This window comes from Littorina saxatilis, linkage group LG1 (genome assembly GCF_037325665.1).
Source record: "Littorina saxatilis isolate snail1 linkage group LG1, US_GU_Lsax_2.0, whole genome shotgun sequence".
Taxonomy (NCBI): Eukaryota; Metazoa; Mollusca; class Gastropoda; order Littorinimorpha; family Littorinidae; genus Littorina; species Littorina saxatilis.
In genome coordinates this window covers 49,245,377-49,258,801 of record NC_090245.1, presented here as the reverse complement: position 1 = coordinate 49,258,801, position 13,425 = coordinate 49,245,377, and the positions used below count along the sequence as shown (strand labels likewise).

The window sequence follows — 13,425 nt, the reverse complement described above, 5'->3', positions numbered from 1 at the left end:
TCAAACATAGAAGTTGACAGCCCATTTTATTATTTTCTATATATAACCACTTTAAATGCACAGGAAATGCATGCTATGTACTGGAAAAATAGTTAGCAAGACTGGGTCAATGTTATTTACATTCAAAACAGTTTTACATTCAAAAGCAACCACACAGCACAAACACCCACACCGTAACCACCCAAACACACAGCAGTCACACAAATCTCAACAATCCAATAATAAACGATGTTTGGAAATAACTCGATCGCGTAGGGTTAGTTTTGGAGTGTGTATTCTGCCGCACTGCGGGCAATTATCAGTTCAACAGGCATTCCATTATTTTCTGAATTGAATAAGGCAAGAATTTAAGATCTAAGCAATATAAAAAAATCAGGAATCTGGAGGGGCCTTAGTATTCAGCTGCAGACCATGCATGTCCTTTATCTCCTCAGCTAAGGCCTGAAACATAAAGAAACAGGTCATGAATATCTCTACTTGAGAAATTACATTGCGGCTCACAACATTTTAACACGATGAACATATGATTAAAACACTTCTGTACTGAATAATTGTGTTGTCCTTGTATCGGTGAGTACAACATTCTTTTGGTTTTTAACTTTGTTCAACTCGCCGTGCATTCACTTTGTTTAGATTTAAACAAACTTCCATTACACACAAACACACACACATCCATGCATATAAAGTGCTACATAGGTATTTGAAATTAAAATGTTCTAACATATCAAAGATTAAGTATAAATCACACAGTTTCAAGAAGTAAGATCATTTGTTTACAAATTGAACAGACTTTGCAGTAAAGCTGAAATTGGCACCCACAGTTCTAAATATCAGCACGCGAAACCTTCCAGAAAGGAGTAATTTGAACTGGCGTTCTAAAATATGACAAGCTACAATGTAATTTGTATGTCCACTTCCACTCTATGTGTCACAATACAGTGAAATTAAAAGCCCCATAACCTTCTTCTTTCTTCTTCTCGTTCGCTCTTACTTACCCTCAGAACCTAAACATGACGTAATTAAACAACTTCTGGAGGATAAATTACACTTAAGATGTGTTTAAAAAATGTTCAACAATTACAAGCTTGATCAGGTAATGCTGGGATGTAACTTGCAAGTCAATTTGTTTTGGTGCTGCAAGCAGATATATGTCATCATGCAGGCAACACAAGTTTTCGGCGAGCGTAAGCTGAGTACAGTGGAACCCTCCTTTAAGTTTAAGACCCCCTTAATTGAAGACCCTGTTACTCAGATTTTTAGTTCATAACCTCTGTAAATTTACCCTCATTTTTTAGGACTCTCCCCCTTTTTAAGACCATCATTTATGAGATTTTTGGAGGTCTTAAAAGGGTAGGTTAATCCACTGTAGGTAAAAATCAATCATTACTGGTGCAAACCTCGTTAACAAGCCGGTGCTGCTGAACAGTTTTCTTTCCCCGAAACTCCTCAGCTTCTATAGAGATCTGGTACATGGCGCCGCACCCCCCTACAACAGCAAACAGACATGCAAGCAAATGACCACTCATTGAGTGGGAGCACAAGTGATTGCTGTTTACCGAAACAAATCACTTGAGTGCAGATGAGGAGTGTCAGCGCTCAAACCCACACATTGAAGTGGAAGAGGGACTACTCAGGACAAAACACACACTCTCATTCTCTCCCGTACCTTGTGTCTGGGTGAATACTTAGTTATATGCGCACATATATATATATATATATATATGAACACACATACACTCCCTCTCACTTCGCGAGTGTGTCTGTTTGAATGTGCATGTGTGTGTGTCTGTCTGAGTGTACATGTGTGTGTCTAAGTATGTGAGTGTGTGTTCTTCTTCTTCTTCGTTCGTGGGCTGAAACTCCCACGTACACTCGTGTTTTTTGCACGAGTGGAATTTTACGTGTATGACCGTTTTTTACCCCGCCATTTAGGCAGCCATACGCCGTTTTCGGAGGAAGCATGCTGGGTATTTTCGTGTTTCTATAACCCACCGAACTCTGACATGGATTACAGGATCTTTTTCGTGCACACTTGGTCTAGTGTGCTTGCGTGTACACACGGGGGTGTTCGGACACCGAGGAGAGTCTGCACACAAAGTTGACTCTGAGAAATAAATCTCTCGCCGAACGTGGGGACGAACTCACGCTGACAGCGGCCAACTGGATACAAATCCAGCGCGCTACCGACTGAGCTACGTCCCCGCCCCGTGAGTGTGTGTGAATGTCTATATATATTATACTAGAGGAATACCCGGCTTCGCCGGGGTGAATCGCGAGACAGAGACAGACAGCGTGGCGGTTCACCACAATCACCTTTGAAGGCGAAGTCCTGTCAAACGGGTTTGAGAATGTTAGAGCTTATTTCTTAGCCCTATATTATCTGTTGTGGCTTCTCAAATGCCAGAACATACAGACAGACCAAAGCCGCTAGACCCCATCACAAACAGAACTCTACAATCCACAGGTTTTTGCCCACACACAAACACACACACACACAGAGAAGCCGTATATGTATATATGTATATCTATATCTATAAATATATAGAGATAGGTGACAGTGTATTTTTCGCGTGGCTATAAATTGATTCGACCTTTTCACTTTGACAGTAAGAACAACTTACGGGTGCAAGGGAAGCGTTCTGGACAGCGCAGTGACATTCTAAAAATAATAAGTTAGAAACGGGAATATGGATTGAAGCCACACGAAGGCGCAAAACACTGGAGAAGATAAGGAAGAGTTACTGGGAATGGTGAATCCGCCGGGGTGAATCGCGAGACAGAGACAGACAGCGTGGCGGTTCACCACAATCACCTTTGAAGGCGAAGTCCTGTCAAACGGGTTTGAGAATGTTAGAGCTTATTTCTTAGCCCTATATTATCTGTTGTGGCTTCTCAAATGCCAGAACATACAGACAGACAAAAGCCGCTAGACCACATCACAAACAGAACTCTACAATACACAGGTTTTTGCCCACACACACACACACACACACAGAGAAGCCGTATATATATATATGTATATCTATATCTATAAATATATAGAGATAGGTGACAGTGTATTTTTCGCGTGGCTATAAATTGATTCGACCTTTTCACTTTGACAGTAAGAACAACTTGAGATTTTTACAGCTTAAAATTTCTTAGCCCTATATTATCTGTTGTGGCTTCTTAAATGCCAGAACCAACGATAGATGTCGTTGGCCAGAACATACAGACAGACAAAAGCCGCTAGACCACAATCCACATCACAAACAGAACTCTACAATACACAGGTTTTTGCCCACACACACACACAGAGAAGCCGTATATATATATGTATATCTATATCTATAAATATATAGAGATAGGTGAGAGTGTATTTTTCGCGTGGCTATAAATTGATTCGACCTTTTCACTTTGACAGTAAGAACAACTTACGGGTGCAAGGGAAGCGTTCTGGACAGCGCAGTGACATTCTAAAAATAGTAACTTAGAAACGGGAATATGGATTGAAGCCACACGAAGGAAGGGAGATAAACGCAAAACACTGGAGAAGATAAGGAAGAGTTACTTGTAATGGTGAAATGAACACAAAAACCAAAATCGGTTCAGCGCTGCGCGCTGAGAGCACGTGTTGAAATATCTCATCGATGATATTGTGTCCGGGGTGTAGCTGAATACGGTGTCCAAATTTGAAAAAGATCCACCGAGAACTTTGGCGTTGTGATGTGGTCTAGCGGCTTTGGTGTGTCGGTATGGGGGCCCGGGTAACTGAGGTGGAACCAAAATCGGTTCAGCGCTGCGCGCTGAGAGCACGTGTTGAAATATCTCATCGATGAGGTTGTGTCCGGGGTCTCTCTGAATAAGCCCACCAAATTTGAAGCAGATCCATCGAGAACTTTGGCCGTGCATCGCGAAGACACACACACACAGACACACAGACACACAGACAGACAGACACAAGTCGTATATATAGATGTTCACATGTTTGAATGCATGCATTGATGCATCTTTCTGTTGTTGATTTTTCTTAGTCAGATGTTCTTCACTGATGTTAACTTACCAGAAATGTCGCTGACTTCTACACTTTTGGCACCAGGAAAGCGAGATCTGAGTTTCTCTATGAGTTTCTTCTCTCCGTCGGTCAGATCTACCCCACTGCTGATCCAGCAGCGACATGGTCGTTGTGAAGGTTGCTGCTGGGCCTGCAGTATTTGCAATGGTTGCTCTTGGATACGCTGAAGGCTAGCTGGAGATGAGCCATACAATGGTCTGACCACCTGTTGTATTTATAAATAAAAAGTAAACAAATCCCTGTATTAGAGATCACACACACACACACACACATAAGCTTCATACATGATTCAGATGTGAAAGCGTACTGCACTGCATGATGGACACAGTATGGACGGATAGAGAGTGGGCACAAAACCACCAAAAACAGCAATTCCCCGCGCCTGGCTTGAGAGCTCTTTAAAGAAGTTGCAAACCTACTTTGTGTCCTGTTTTGTAACACTAACACATTGCAAGTCAAGTGTTCAGGCAAACATGATAGATCATATGCACCTACATAATTTATCCTAGTGATGGCAGATCAATTCTGAAAATGATCAAGGTAAAACAATACCTGTCGGGTCAAACGGATGAAGCGAAGCATGTTTATTTACACAACTTGACGTTTGTTTTCCCTGACTCACTGCATGGTCACCGCAGTGCTCGCTTTCTGCGGCCGTGACCTTCACATCGACAGGGAGTGATCATAATACTATATATATGTTATTTCAGTTTATCTATAAAAATAGAAAGTTAACAGAAAGTAAAGGATTCTTAAGTTAAAAACAATAACAAATTGTAATGGTTTATTTTGTAAGTCATTTCCATATGCACAGAGTATTTTTATGGCTATATGATCACACGTATTTAAGTCTTCACTAACTGCTCCCATTGCAGACGACAAAATGGCGACCAATCTTGCGCGAGTTGTTTCACGCCTGGTAAAGTTTGAGAATACAACATTGTTAACCTGTTTATCTTGCAGAACTGTAATGTGCCAACTCGTACATAAGATATGATTTTGCTTTTTTCTTAAAATGTTATTGCATGTCGTCACACACGCTTGATTTTAGATGTCGACTGCATAGATTTGTCTAAGAGTGTCACATTGTGACGTCCTGTTGAAGCTCGATCTACGATAAGACTGGCCAGAGACTGCTGCATTTTTCTTAAAATGCCAACTGGAAATAGCTGCCTTCGGTTTACATTTAGAAAAGGAGTCAGATGAAGTCAAATTTGCAATGATTTTATCCAAAACAGACTAACTTTTTGAAAAGTAAGGTACTCAAAAGGGAAACCGGTAGATCAGTTCATACACTGGTCGAGGTACAAAGTCCAAACTTTACCTTATACACATAGACACAGACACACACACAGACACACACACACACAGACACACACACAGAGACACAGACACAGACACACAGACACAGACACACAGACACAGACACACACACACACACAGACACACACACACACACACACACACACACACACAGAGGCAGACAACTGCAGAGGCATGCTCAGTCCTTGTAATCCAAAATGCTACATATTTTTGCTTTAATCATTATTATATATATAGGAGGTGCCTGTATTTTCTGTTACTTGTTATATTTTATTGTACATTAACCAGGGACCTCAGCTGAGCTGTACGAGATGTCTGACAACAACGTCCAGCTGCTGGTCAGCGGAGGACAGAGCCAAGTATTTTCCCGTCAAGGACGGCTACATGGTTCCTCCCGACACCTTCAAGGGCAAGGTCGCCTTTGTCACTGGGGGCGCCACAGGTCTCGGCTATGGCATGTCGACTGGGTTATCTCAGCTTGGGGCTGATGTTGTCATCGCGAGCAGGTTTGTTGTATAGTTTAGTTAGTGTGTGTGCGTGTGCATTGTACTATTGTTGCAAGGAATTAGGTTGAAAGGTTGTTCTTTAGACTATTTCCCAGGCAATACAGGGAAACCCTTCTTTTAACTTAAGACCTTCAAAAATCTGAGAAAATCAGATCTTAAAAAGGAGGTCGAGTCTTAAAATGGGGGTAGATTTACAGAGATTATGAATAGAAAATCTGAAAAATCAGGGTTTTAAAAGGAGGGAGTCTTTAACACTTTCGCGACGGGACACTGATAAATCAGTAACAGCGCTGACACGCCCATGGACGGGACGCTTATAAATCAGTAACAGCCATACAGGGTACACGACTCGTGATTGTTTCCACTGTATATATACATGTTAGGGAAAGCATTATTTCTGTTCTGACTCCTACACTTTCATGTGTGATGTTTTTTTTGTTTGTTTTTTACAGAAGTGAAGATCAGCTCAACAAATCTGCTGCGGAGATTACCCAGAAGACAGGCCGAAAGGTAACTTTTCTACTTGCATGCTTTTGATATTGTTTAAAAACAGTGTGCAAACACTGGAGAACTTTAATTGTCAAAGATTTGTTTTGATAGCGCCATGAGGAGTAAGAGAAAATATTAATGATGTTAGTTTACCATATTAATGTTCAGACAACAATTAACACAATACTTTTTACATTGATCATTGATTGACTGTTGCGTCTTATAGCTGCATGGTTGCGTGTAATGTGTAACTAAATTGGCATGCTTGCCTTCACTACTACCAAGCCTTATCACACCTGCAAGAAGGGAGCAGGACCGCTAGTTCATGGTTTTTTAGTGCAACATATACATGGTACCATAGTGCCTTGTATGCAGAGAAAGTCTTTTCTTCCAGAAATGAGTGAGCATGTCGTATTACAGTGGAACCCCCCTTTTAAGACCTTCAAAAATCTGAGAAAATCAGGTCTTAAAAAGGAGGGAGTCTTTAAATGGGGGTAAATTTACAGAGGTTATGAACAGAAAGTCTAAGAAAACAGGGTCTTAAAATGGAGGAAGTCTTAAATTGGGGGGTCGTATAAGGGGGGGTTCCACTGTATATTTGTTAACACCTTGTAAGCTAAATCTAACAGTGAAGTGTTTAATCTTTAACAGGTGTTTCCTGTGCGAATGGATGTGCGCAAAGCAGACGACGTGGCAGCAGCAGTGGACAAAGCTGTAGCAGAGTTCGGGTTGCCAGATATCGTGGTCAACAACGCAGCCGGCAACTTCATCTCTCCCACAGAACGCCTCTCACCCAACGCCTTTGCCACCGTCATTGGAATAGTGCTGCAAGGCACAGCCAATGTTACGCTGGATCTAGGGAAGCGCCTTATCAAAGAAAAGAAAGGTATAATTGTGAATGGAATAAAAAAAACCAAGAATGGTAATCTGATAAACTAAGGGAAGTAATCGCTCTAAATGCATACAACATGTGTAATAGAGTAAAGGAGAGTTATTCGGAAACCATTCTCCTGGCACCTGAGAGAATTTTCTTCTTCTTCGTTCATGGGCTTAGACTCCCATGTTCACTCATGATTTTAGCACGCGTGGATTTTTACGTGTATGACCGTTTTTACCCCGCCATTCAGGCAGCATACGCCGATTTCGGGGGAGGCATGCTCGGTATTTCCGTGTTTCTATAACCCACCAAACTCTGACATGGATTACAGGATCTTTTCCGTGCGCACTTGGCCACGAAGGGGGTGAAGTCACTAGCAGGTCTGCACATAAGTTGACCTGGGAGATCGGAAAAATCTCCACTCTTAACCCACCAGGCGGCAGCAACCGGGATTCGAACTCCCGATTAGGAGGCCGATGTCTTACCACCACGCCACTGCGCCCGTCACCTGAGAGAATAACGAGCATTGAAATGAACAAGCGACTTTTAATTTATGACAAAACAAAATATTGCAATCACATGCACGTTGACCCAATGATCTTCAAAGAGGACAGACAGGCAAGCACTTCTGGTACAGATATTGAACTTAGCTTAGAAAGCGTTGCTGATCTCAGTCTCCGGCTTTTTTCAATCTATGAATTGAATTTTTGGGGAAGAAATTAGTGGGTACGTAGATGTAGTAAGAAATAAAAGAAAGCAAAAAGAGGAAGCTGAGGCATGATGAGAATGAAAGTTTTGTCCTGTAATATTGGTTGCGCACATTTTACATTATTTTTTGATTGAGGTGTTTTTAGTTTATTTCTCCCTTTTAGCCCCCCCCCCCCCCCCCCAAAAAAAAAAAAAAATGGGTTAGGGTAATTAACCTGACCGACACTATTTCCCACCGACCAAAACTTTTTTTTCATTTCTCAAACAAAAAATAACTTCTGGCTCATTTTACGAACCATACTGAGACTAAGGGAAGTAACTTCCTCGACTAAATCTTTAAAAAAAAAAATTATTTAAAAAAAAGCCGACCTACCGACCCTATCTTTTTTTTAAACCAACATATATTTTTGTTTGGCCTTAGTAAAATCAAGTAAAAGAGAATATTTAATGTAAGATAATGCCATATGTGTGCTTATTAGGGCTCTGAGAGGGATGTCAATTTTATATCTCAGCAACCTACTTTTAACCTCTTCACTGCCACAGTATAACAGCATTTTGGTATTGCTGTGTGCCAGGGCAAAATTTCGCTTTCTTCGGTAGGTTCACTAATCTGTTCACTGCTCGATCATTTATTGAGATATCTCTTAGATCTTTGGCATGTGTTTTGCTTATACCCTTGGCTATTATAGGATGACATGATCATTGGACTTTGTTTGTGATTGTTATAGTAAAAATTGATATAATGACCATTTTTGTCAAAAATTACAGTTTCCGGACTTACACACACACAGTGACACACATTGCAGCACGTAAAACCACACAAAACACCGCTAAAACTGGTGTCAAACATCAGGTACTCACATTACAGCCCATAAAAGTATTCTTCTGTGTGGTAATCCATAAATCACTTCTTGTAGAGCTTCCAGAACACTGTATCGCTTGAAAACAGGTCTACGAGTTGAGGTCCGACTTTCAGCCGCCATTGTGAATGGCGAGAATGCTAACACAGTTTTCAACACGTGGTAGAACGTGGTAGCAACTTTAGTAACTTATCTGAACGGTCTATGGGAAAGAACTGTGTTTAGAACCCCTACAAGTACTTGGACAGTGGTTACCTCCCATTTAGTTTTCAGAAATGTCCTGAAATGTTGGTGACACAAATCCCACGTATGAGATACGGTTATGGGCGTACGACAAACCAAAAATGACCACGTATTACATAGGGGGTGGGCAGTGAAGGGGTTAAGGCTATATCAATCATAAACAGCTGTACCAGTCAAGATTATTGACAGGCTATCTGTTGTTTACAGCCTTTTCCAAGGAAGTACAGTTTTCCCAAGTGATATCCGTCTTTTTAACAGTGAAGTTCTTGCCCCACTTGTTTGACCGACCATTGATGACTGTACAGGGGCATCGTTTCTGGCGATATCTGCTGACTACGCATCGTCTGGCTCTGGCTTTGTGGTCCCCAGCGCTTGTGGCAAGGCAGGAGTGGAAGCATTGACAAAGTTTGTAATTGTTCACAGTTAATCAGTTAGCTGGTTTTAGTTAGTAGGCTGACCGAATAATGCTAGGCCACTAACCTATTCGGGGCATTATAAAAAAAAAGTTAGTGGGACGCAGTTACTTTGGTTTGAAATTAGCTTTAGTTTGTTGCTGCATCTGCTGACAAAGAAAACATGGTACGGTAGAACCCCTTCATTTTAAGACCTCCAAGAAAACAGTCCTAAATTGAGGGGTCTTAAAAGGGGGGCAGAGTGGAGTCTTACAGTAAGTTACAGGTCTTAAATTTATCTCCCATTTAAGACTTCCTCCTTTTTGAGACCTGATTTTCCACACTTTTGGAAGTCTTAAAAAGGGTGTTCCACTGTAATACACTGTTCCACGTATAGTGATACAGTGGAACGTCAAACCTCACACACTTTATTCACACAACTTGAGTCTATAGATACGTCTCCGGAAAACTACTGACATTAATCTTATGATAACATTTTGTCATTTTGTAATTTCAGATAAATATCATTTGCCTTTATTATCACAGATCATAGGACACATTAATGTCAGTAGAAAAGCATGCTTTGATGGCAATTATTGGGCATCCTAAGTTTGTAACTTTCATGTTATTATCACAGTGTAACAAATTTGTCTTCGTGGAATATGTGAAGTGAATCCAATAATTGAGCTGTATAGATGTTGCAACAGCTAAGTGATTGTTGGTGGTATCATTCCAGATCCCTGGCAGTGGAGTGGGCTAGATACGGCATGAGGTTCAACTGTATCTCACCAGGTCCTATTGAAACGAAGGTAAAGTTAGTGGTCATGCTGAACATTACTTGAATGTTCTTCAATTTGTAATAAAAAAAATAGTGATGTTATTTGTGAAGTACTGAACCTTGTAGGCAGAATTGATATCTTTGCATGTAAAAGTTGCTGATACATCTTATTTGGGAACAGTGGAACCCCCCTTTTAAGATCCCCCCTCCCCCATTTAAGACTATTACCCCCCTTTTTAAGACCTGTAATTTTCAGATCTGTTCATAACCTCTGTAAATTTATCTCCCATTTAAGACTTCCTCCTTTTTGAGACCTGATTTTTCACACTTTTGGAAGTCTTAACAAGTCGCGTGAAGCGATTTAAAAACATTTAGTCTGGCTGTCGGCATTAAAGTAACAGATAAACACAATAAACAGTCATCGCCGAGACTATATTTAAGATAGTCTGGACTAACCACACCCCAAAATAGAGACGGGTCACGCTCGTCTCCGGGTAGCGTGGAAACGCAGTACTTACTTAACCTATTTTCTGTCATTCTGAGCACATTTTTAGTGTAAGCATGACATATGTATATATTTTTTATTTCAGGAGAAATTGAGGAATACGATGCACTCATTTTTAAATCTGTGAGTGACAATTCGATTTTAATGACAACTTTAATTAACAAACTAATTAACTAGTTTTTAAGCGTCCAAGCTGAAATGCAATACCATAGTCCGGGCTTCGTCGAAGATTACTTCACCAAAACTTCAACCAATTTGGTTCAAAAATGAGGGCGTGACAGTGCTGCCTCAACTTTAACAAAAAGCCGGATATGATGTCATCAAGGACATTAATCGAAAAAAATAAAAAAACATGTGGGGATACTATACCCACAATCTCTCATGTGAAATTTCATGAAGATTGGTCCAGTAGTTTTCTCTGAATCACTGAGCAACACACACACACACACACACACTCACATAACCGGCACGGTTGGCCTAGTGGTAAGGCGTCCGCCCCGTGATCGGGAGGTCGTGGGTTCGAACCCCGGCCGGGTCATACCTAAGACTTTAAAATTGGCAATCTAGTGGCTGCTCCGCCTGGCGTCTGGCATTATGGGGTAAGTGCTAGGACTGGTTGGTCCGGTGTCAGAATAATGTGACTGTGTGAGACATGAAGCCTGTGCTGCGACTTCTGTCTTGTGTGTGGCGCACGTTATATATATGTCAAAGCAGCACCGCCCTGATATGGCCCTTCGTGGTCGGCTGGGCGTTAAGCAAACAAACAAACAAACACACACTCACATACACCACCACCCTCGTCCCGATTCCCCCCGTCTATGTTAAAACATTTAGTCAAAACTTGACTGAATGTAAAAAGGGTGTTCCACTGTAATACACTGTTCCACGTATTGTGATACAGTGGAACGTCCAACCCCCCTTTTAAGACCTCAAAGAATCTGAGAAAATCAGGTCTTAAAACGGAAGTGAGTCTTAAAATGGAGGTACATTTACAGAGGTTTATATGAACAGAAAATCTGAAAAAGCAAGGTCTTATTAAGGGGGAAGTCTTAAATTGGGGGGGGGGAGGGGTCTTAAAGGGGAGGTTCCACTGTACCCATCCAATGACCGGACTCCTCACAGCTAGCATAGGACAGCCTCTGTCACCCAGTGGTCTCGAAACATTACTGAAGTGTACCCTTTTGTCACTGTGTCTGTTGCAGGGAGCCTTCAGCCGTCTGGACCCCACAGGCCAGTTCATGGGAGAACTGATCAAGCGCATTCCTGTTGGGAGGGCAGGCAACGTTAACGAGCTGGTCAATCTGGCCCTCTACCTGCTCAGCGACTATTCCACCTGGTTCAATGGACAGGTAGGCATGCCTATGCGAAGGCAGAAACATTGTGACAATTTTTATTTCTATACATTGTATTTCCGTATGACATACTGCACTTGTACTACAGCCCCGCAAAAAGAACAGAATTGCAAGCAGTTACTTGCAAAGACTTTCACAGCTGGTTATCTTTACTTCATTTTGCTGAATTTTATGCTGGCTGGTCAGTTGATAACAAATAGAGGAAATAACAGGGTCATGGGTGGAGTGTACATGGAGATTTCGTTCTGCTGTTAACGTTGTTTCAAACACTGTATGACAGTCACAGAAAGACAGGCTCGCATTCACGCACACGCTGACGTAGTATTGATGGCCATGAAACTCTAGCTCAGAAGAGAAAAACCTTCAATCTTTTTTTATTTTTCAATGATTTCAGGTGATCCGTCTGAATGGAGGAGAGTATCCATGCGCGGCAGGCATGTTCAACCCACTGCTACAGGTCACGGAACAACAATGGGACGCTATGGAAGCCATGATTCGTAAAGTCAAGGGGTCCTAATCTGCTAAAAGGTATTCTAAAGGCGAAGAAGAAAAAAAGAGAACTGTTTCCGATTCCCCGACTGATCCTATGTTTTTGTCCTGATTCGCGAATTTACAGACTTTACAAGGAAAGATACTCTTCTCCGACATCTAACACGATTTCTTACCCCCAAAAAGCCACATACTCCTGTGTAAATGAAAAACAAACTTAAATTAAAACACTTTTTTTTCTTTCAAAAGAATCAACCTGCCAACTCTAATTTTTTTTTAGACAACTCTAATTGTCAACGGAAACAATTTAAACAAAATTTGTGTTGGCCTTATACATCAGAAGCTTCTGTTGTGTATATGTGTCTCAAAGATACTGGAAAATATGGTATTTCACAATGAGCTGATCAGCAAAATATCATGAGACAAAATACATGTACGCAAGGGTGGACCATCAGAAATTTAGTTTTTTGACAATTACTTGTAAATTGGGCATAACTTAAATTAGAATGTGATCATCTTCTCGGTATTTTTGAGTGGAATGATTGCCATGTTTTGATTTGATAATGAAAGAAATAATTTGATTGGATTTTGAATGGCAAGACATTGTGTGTGCATGTTAAAATCACATACCATTAATTATAAAACTGTCTTTTGGTGTGAATGTTTGTGTCTATAATTATAATGACTTAGTGTTATCGATCACATCATATTTTTTTTACAATCTGACATATTTGTTCATCAGTACACTCCACGTACAAATAAAGTTGCTGAAGCACAGATTCTTTGCTGTTTTCTGTCCTAAATTGAAGTAACGTTATCTTTCTACACACACACACTGTTACACATACT

At 41.0% G+C, this 13,425-nt stretch overlaps 2 protein-coding genes across 3 annotated transcripts; one reads left to right on the top strand and one right to left on the bottom strand.

Moving 5' to 3' along the window:
• Positions 1-7: 7 nt before the first annotated feature.
• LOC138972644 (bolA-like protein 3) lies at positions 8-4,747 on the bottom strand. 2 transcript variants are annotated; one of them, XM_070345304.1, is made up of 4 exons: positions 4,607-4,747; positions 4,043-4,259; positions 1,388-1,486; positions 8-441 (listed from the first exon to the last, which is right to left on the bottom strand). In XM_070345304.1, the coding sequence occupies exons 1-4, from the start codon at positions 4,634-4,636 to the stop codon at positions 431-433; spliced, it is 357 nt and encodes a 118-aa protein (XP_070201405.1). In that variant the 5' UTR covers positions 4,637-4,747; the 3' UTR covers positions 8-430. The 2 variants fall into 2 exon arrangements, with proteins under 2 accessions (XP_070201405.1, XP_070201395.1); XM_070345294.1 differs by having other exon boundaries at positions 1,398-1,486; positions 4,607-4,746.
• A 117-nt stretch (positions 4,748-4,864) lies between these two features.
• Positions 4,865-13,353, top strand: LOC138972634 (2,4-dienoyl-CoA reductase [(3E)-enoyl-CoA-producing], mitochondrial-like). The gene is made up of 8 exons (XM_070345283.1): positions 4,865-4,973; positions 5,666-5,883; positions 6,336-6,393; positions 7,024-7,258; positions 9,366-9,465; positions 10,189-10,261; positions 11,938-12,084; positions 12,482-13,353. Exons 1-8 carry the CDS (start codon positions 4,938-4,940, stop codon positions 12,602-12,604), a joined length of 990 nt encoding a protein of 329 aa, XP_070201384.1. The 5' UTR covers positions 4,865-4,937; the 3' UTR covers positions 12,605-13,353.
• The last annotated feature ends 72 nt before the right edge of the window (positions 13,354-13,425 follow it).

Bases quoted from the DNA above. Each gene is read 5' to 3' on its own strand.
- LOC138972634 (XM_070345283.1), top strand. From the start codon at position 4,938: ATGGCGACCAATCTTGCGCGAGTTGTTTCACGCCTG. The intron at 4,974-5,665 runs GTAAAGTTTGAG...TACATTAACCAG, and splicing joins CGCGAGTTGTTTCACGCCTG to GGACCTCAGCTGAGCTGTAC. The intron at 10,262-11,937 runs GTAAAGTTAGTG...TGTCTGTTGCAG, and splicing joins CAGGTCCTATTGAAACGAAG to GGAGCCTTCAGCCGTCTGGA.
- LOC138972644 (XM_070345294.1), bottom strand. From the start codon at position 4,636: ATGCTTCGCTTCATCCGTTTGACCCGACAG. The intron at 1,487-4,042 runs GTAAGTTAACAT...TTGCTGTTGTAG, and splicing joins AGAAGTCAGCGACATTTCTG to GGGGGTGCGGCGCCATGTAC. The intron at 442-1,397 runs GTTTGCACCAGT...TTTATGTTTCAG, and splicing joins AGCACCGGCTTGTTAACGAG to GCCTTAGCTGAGGAGATAAA.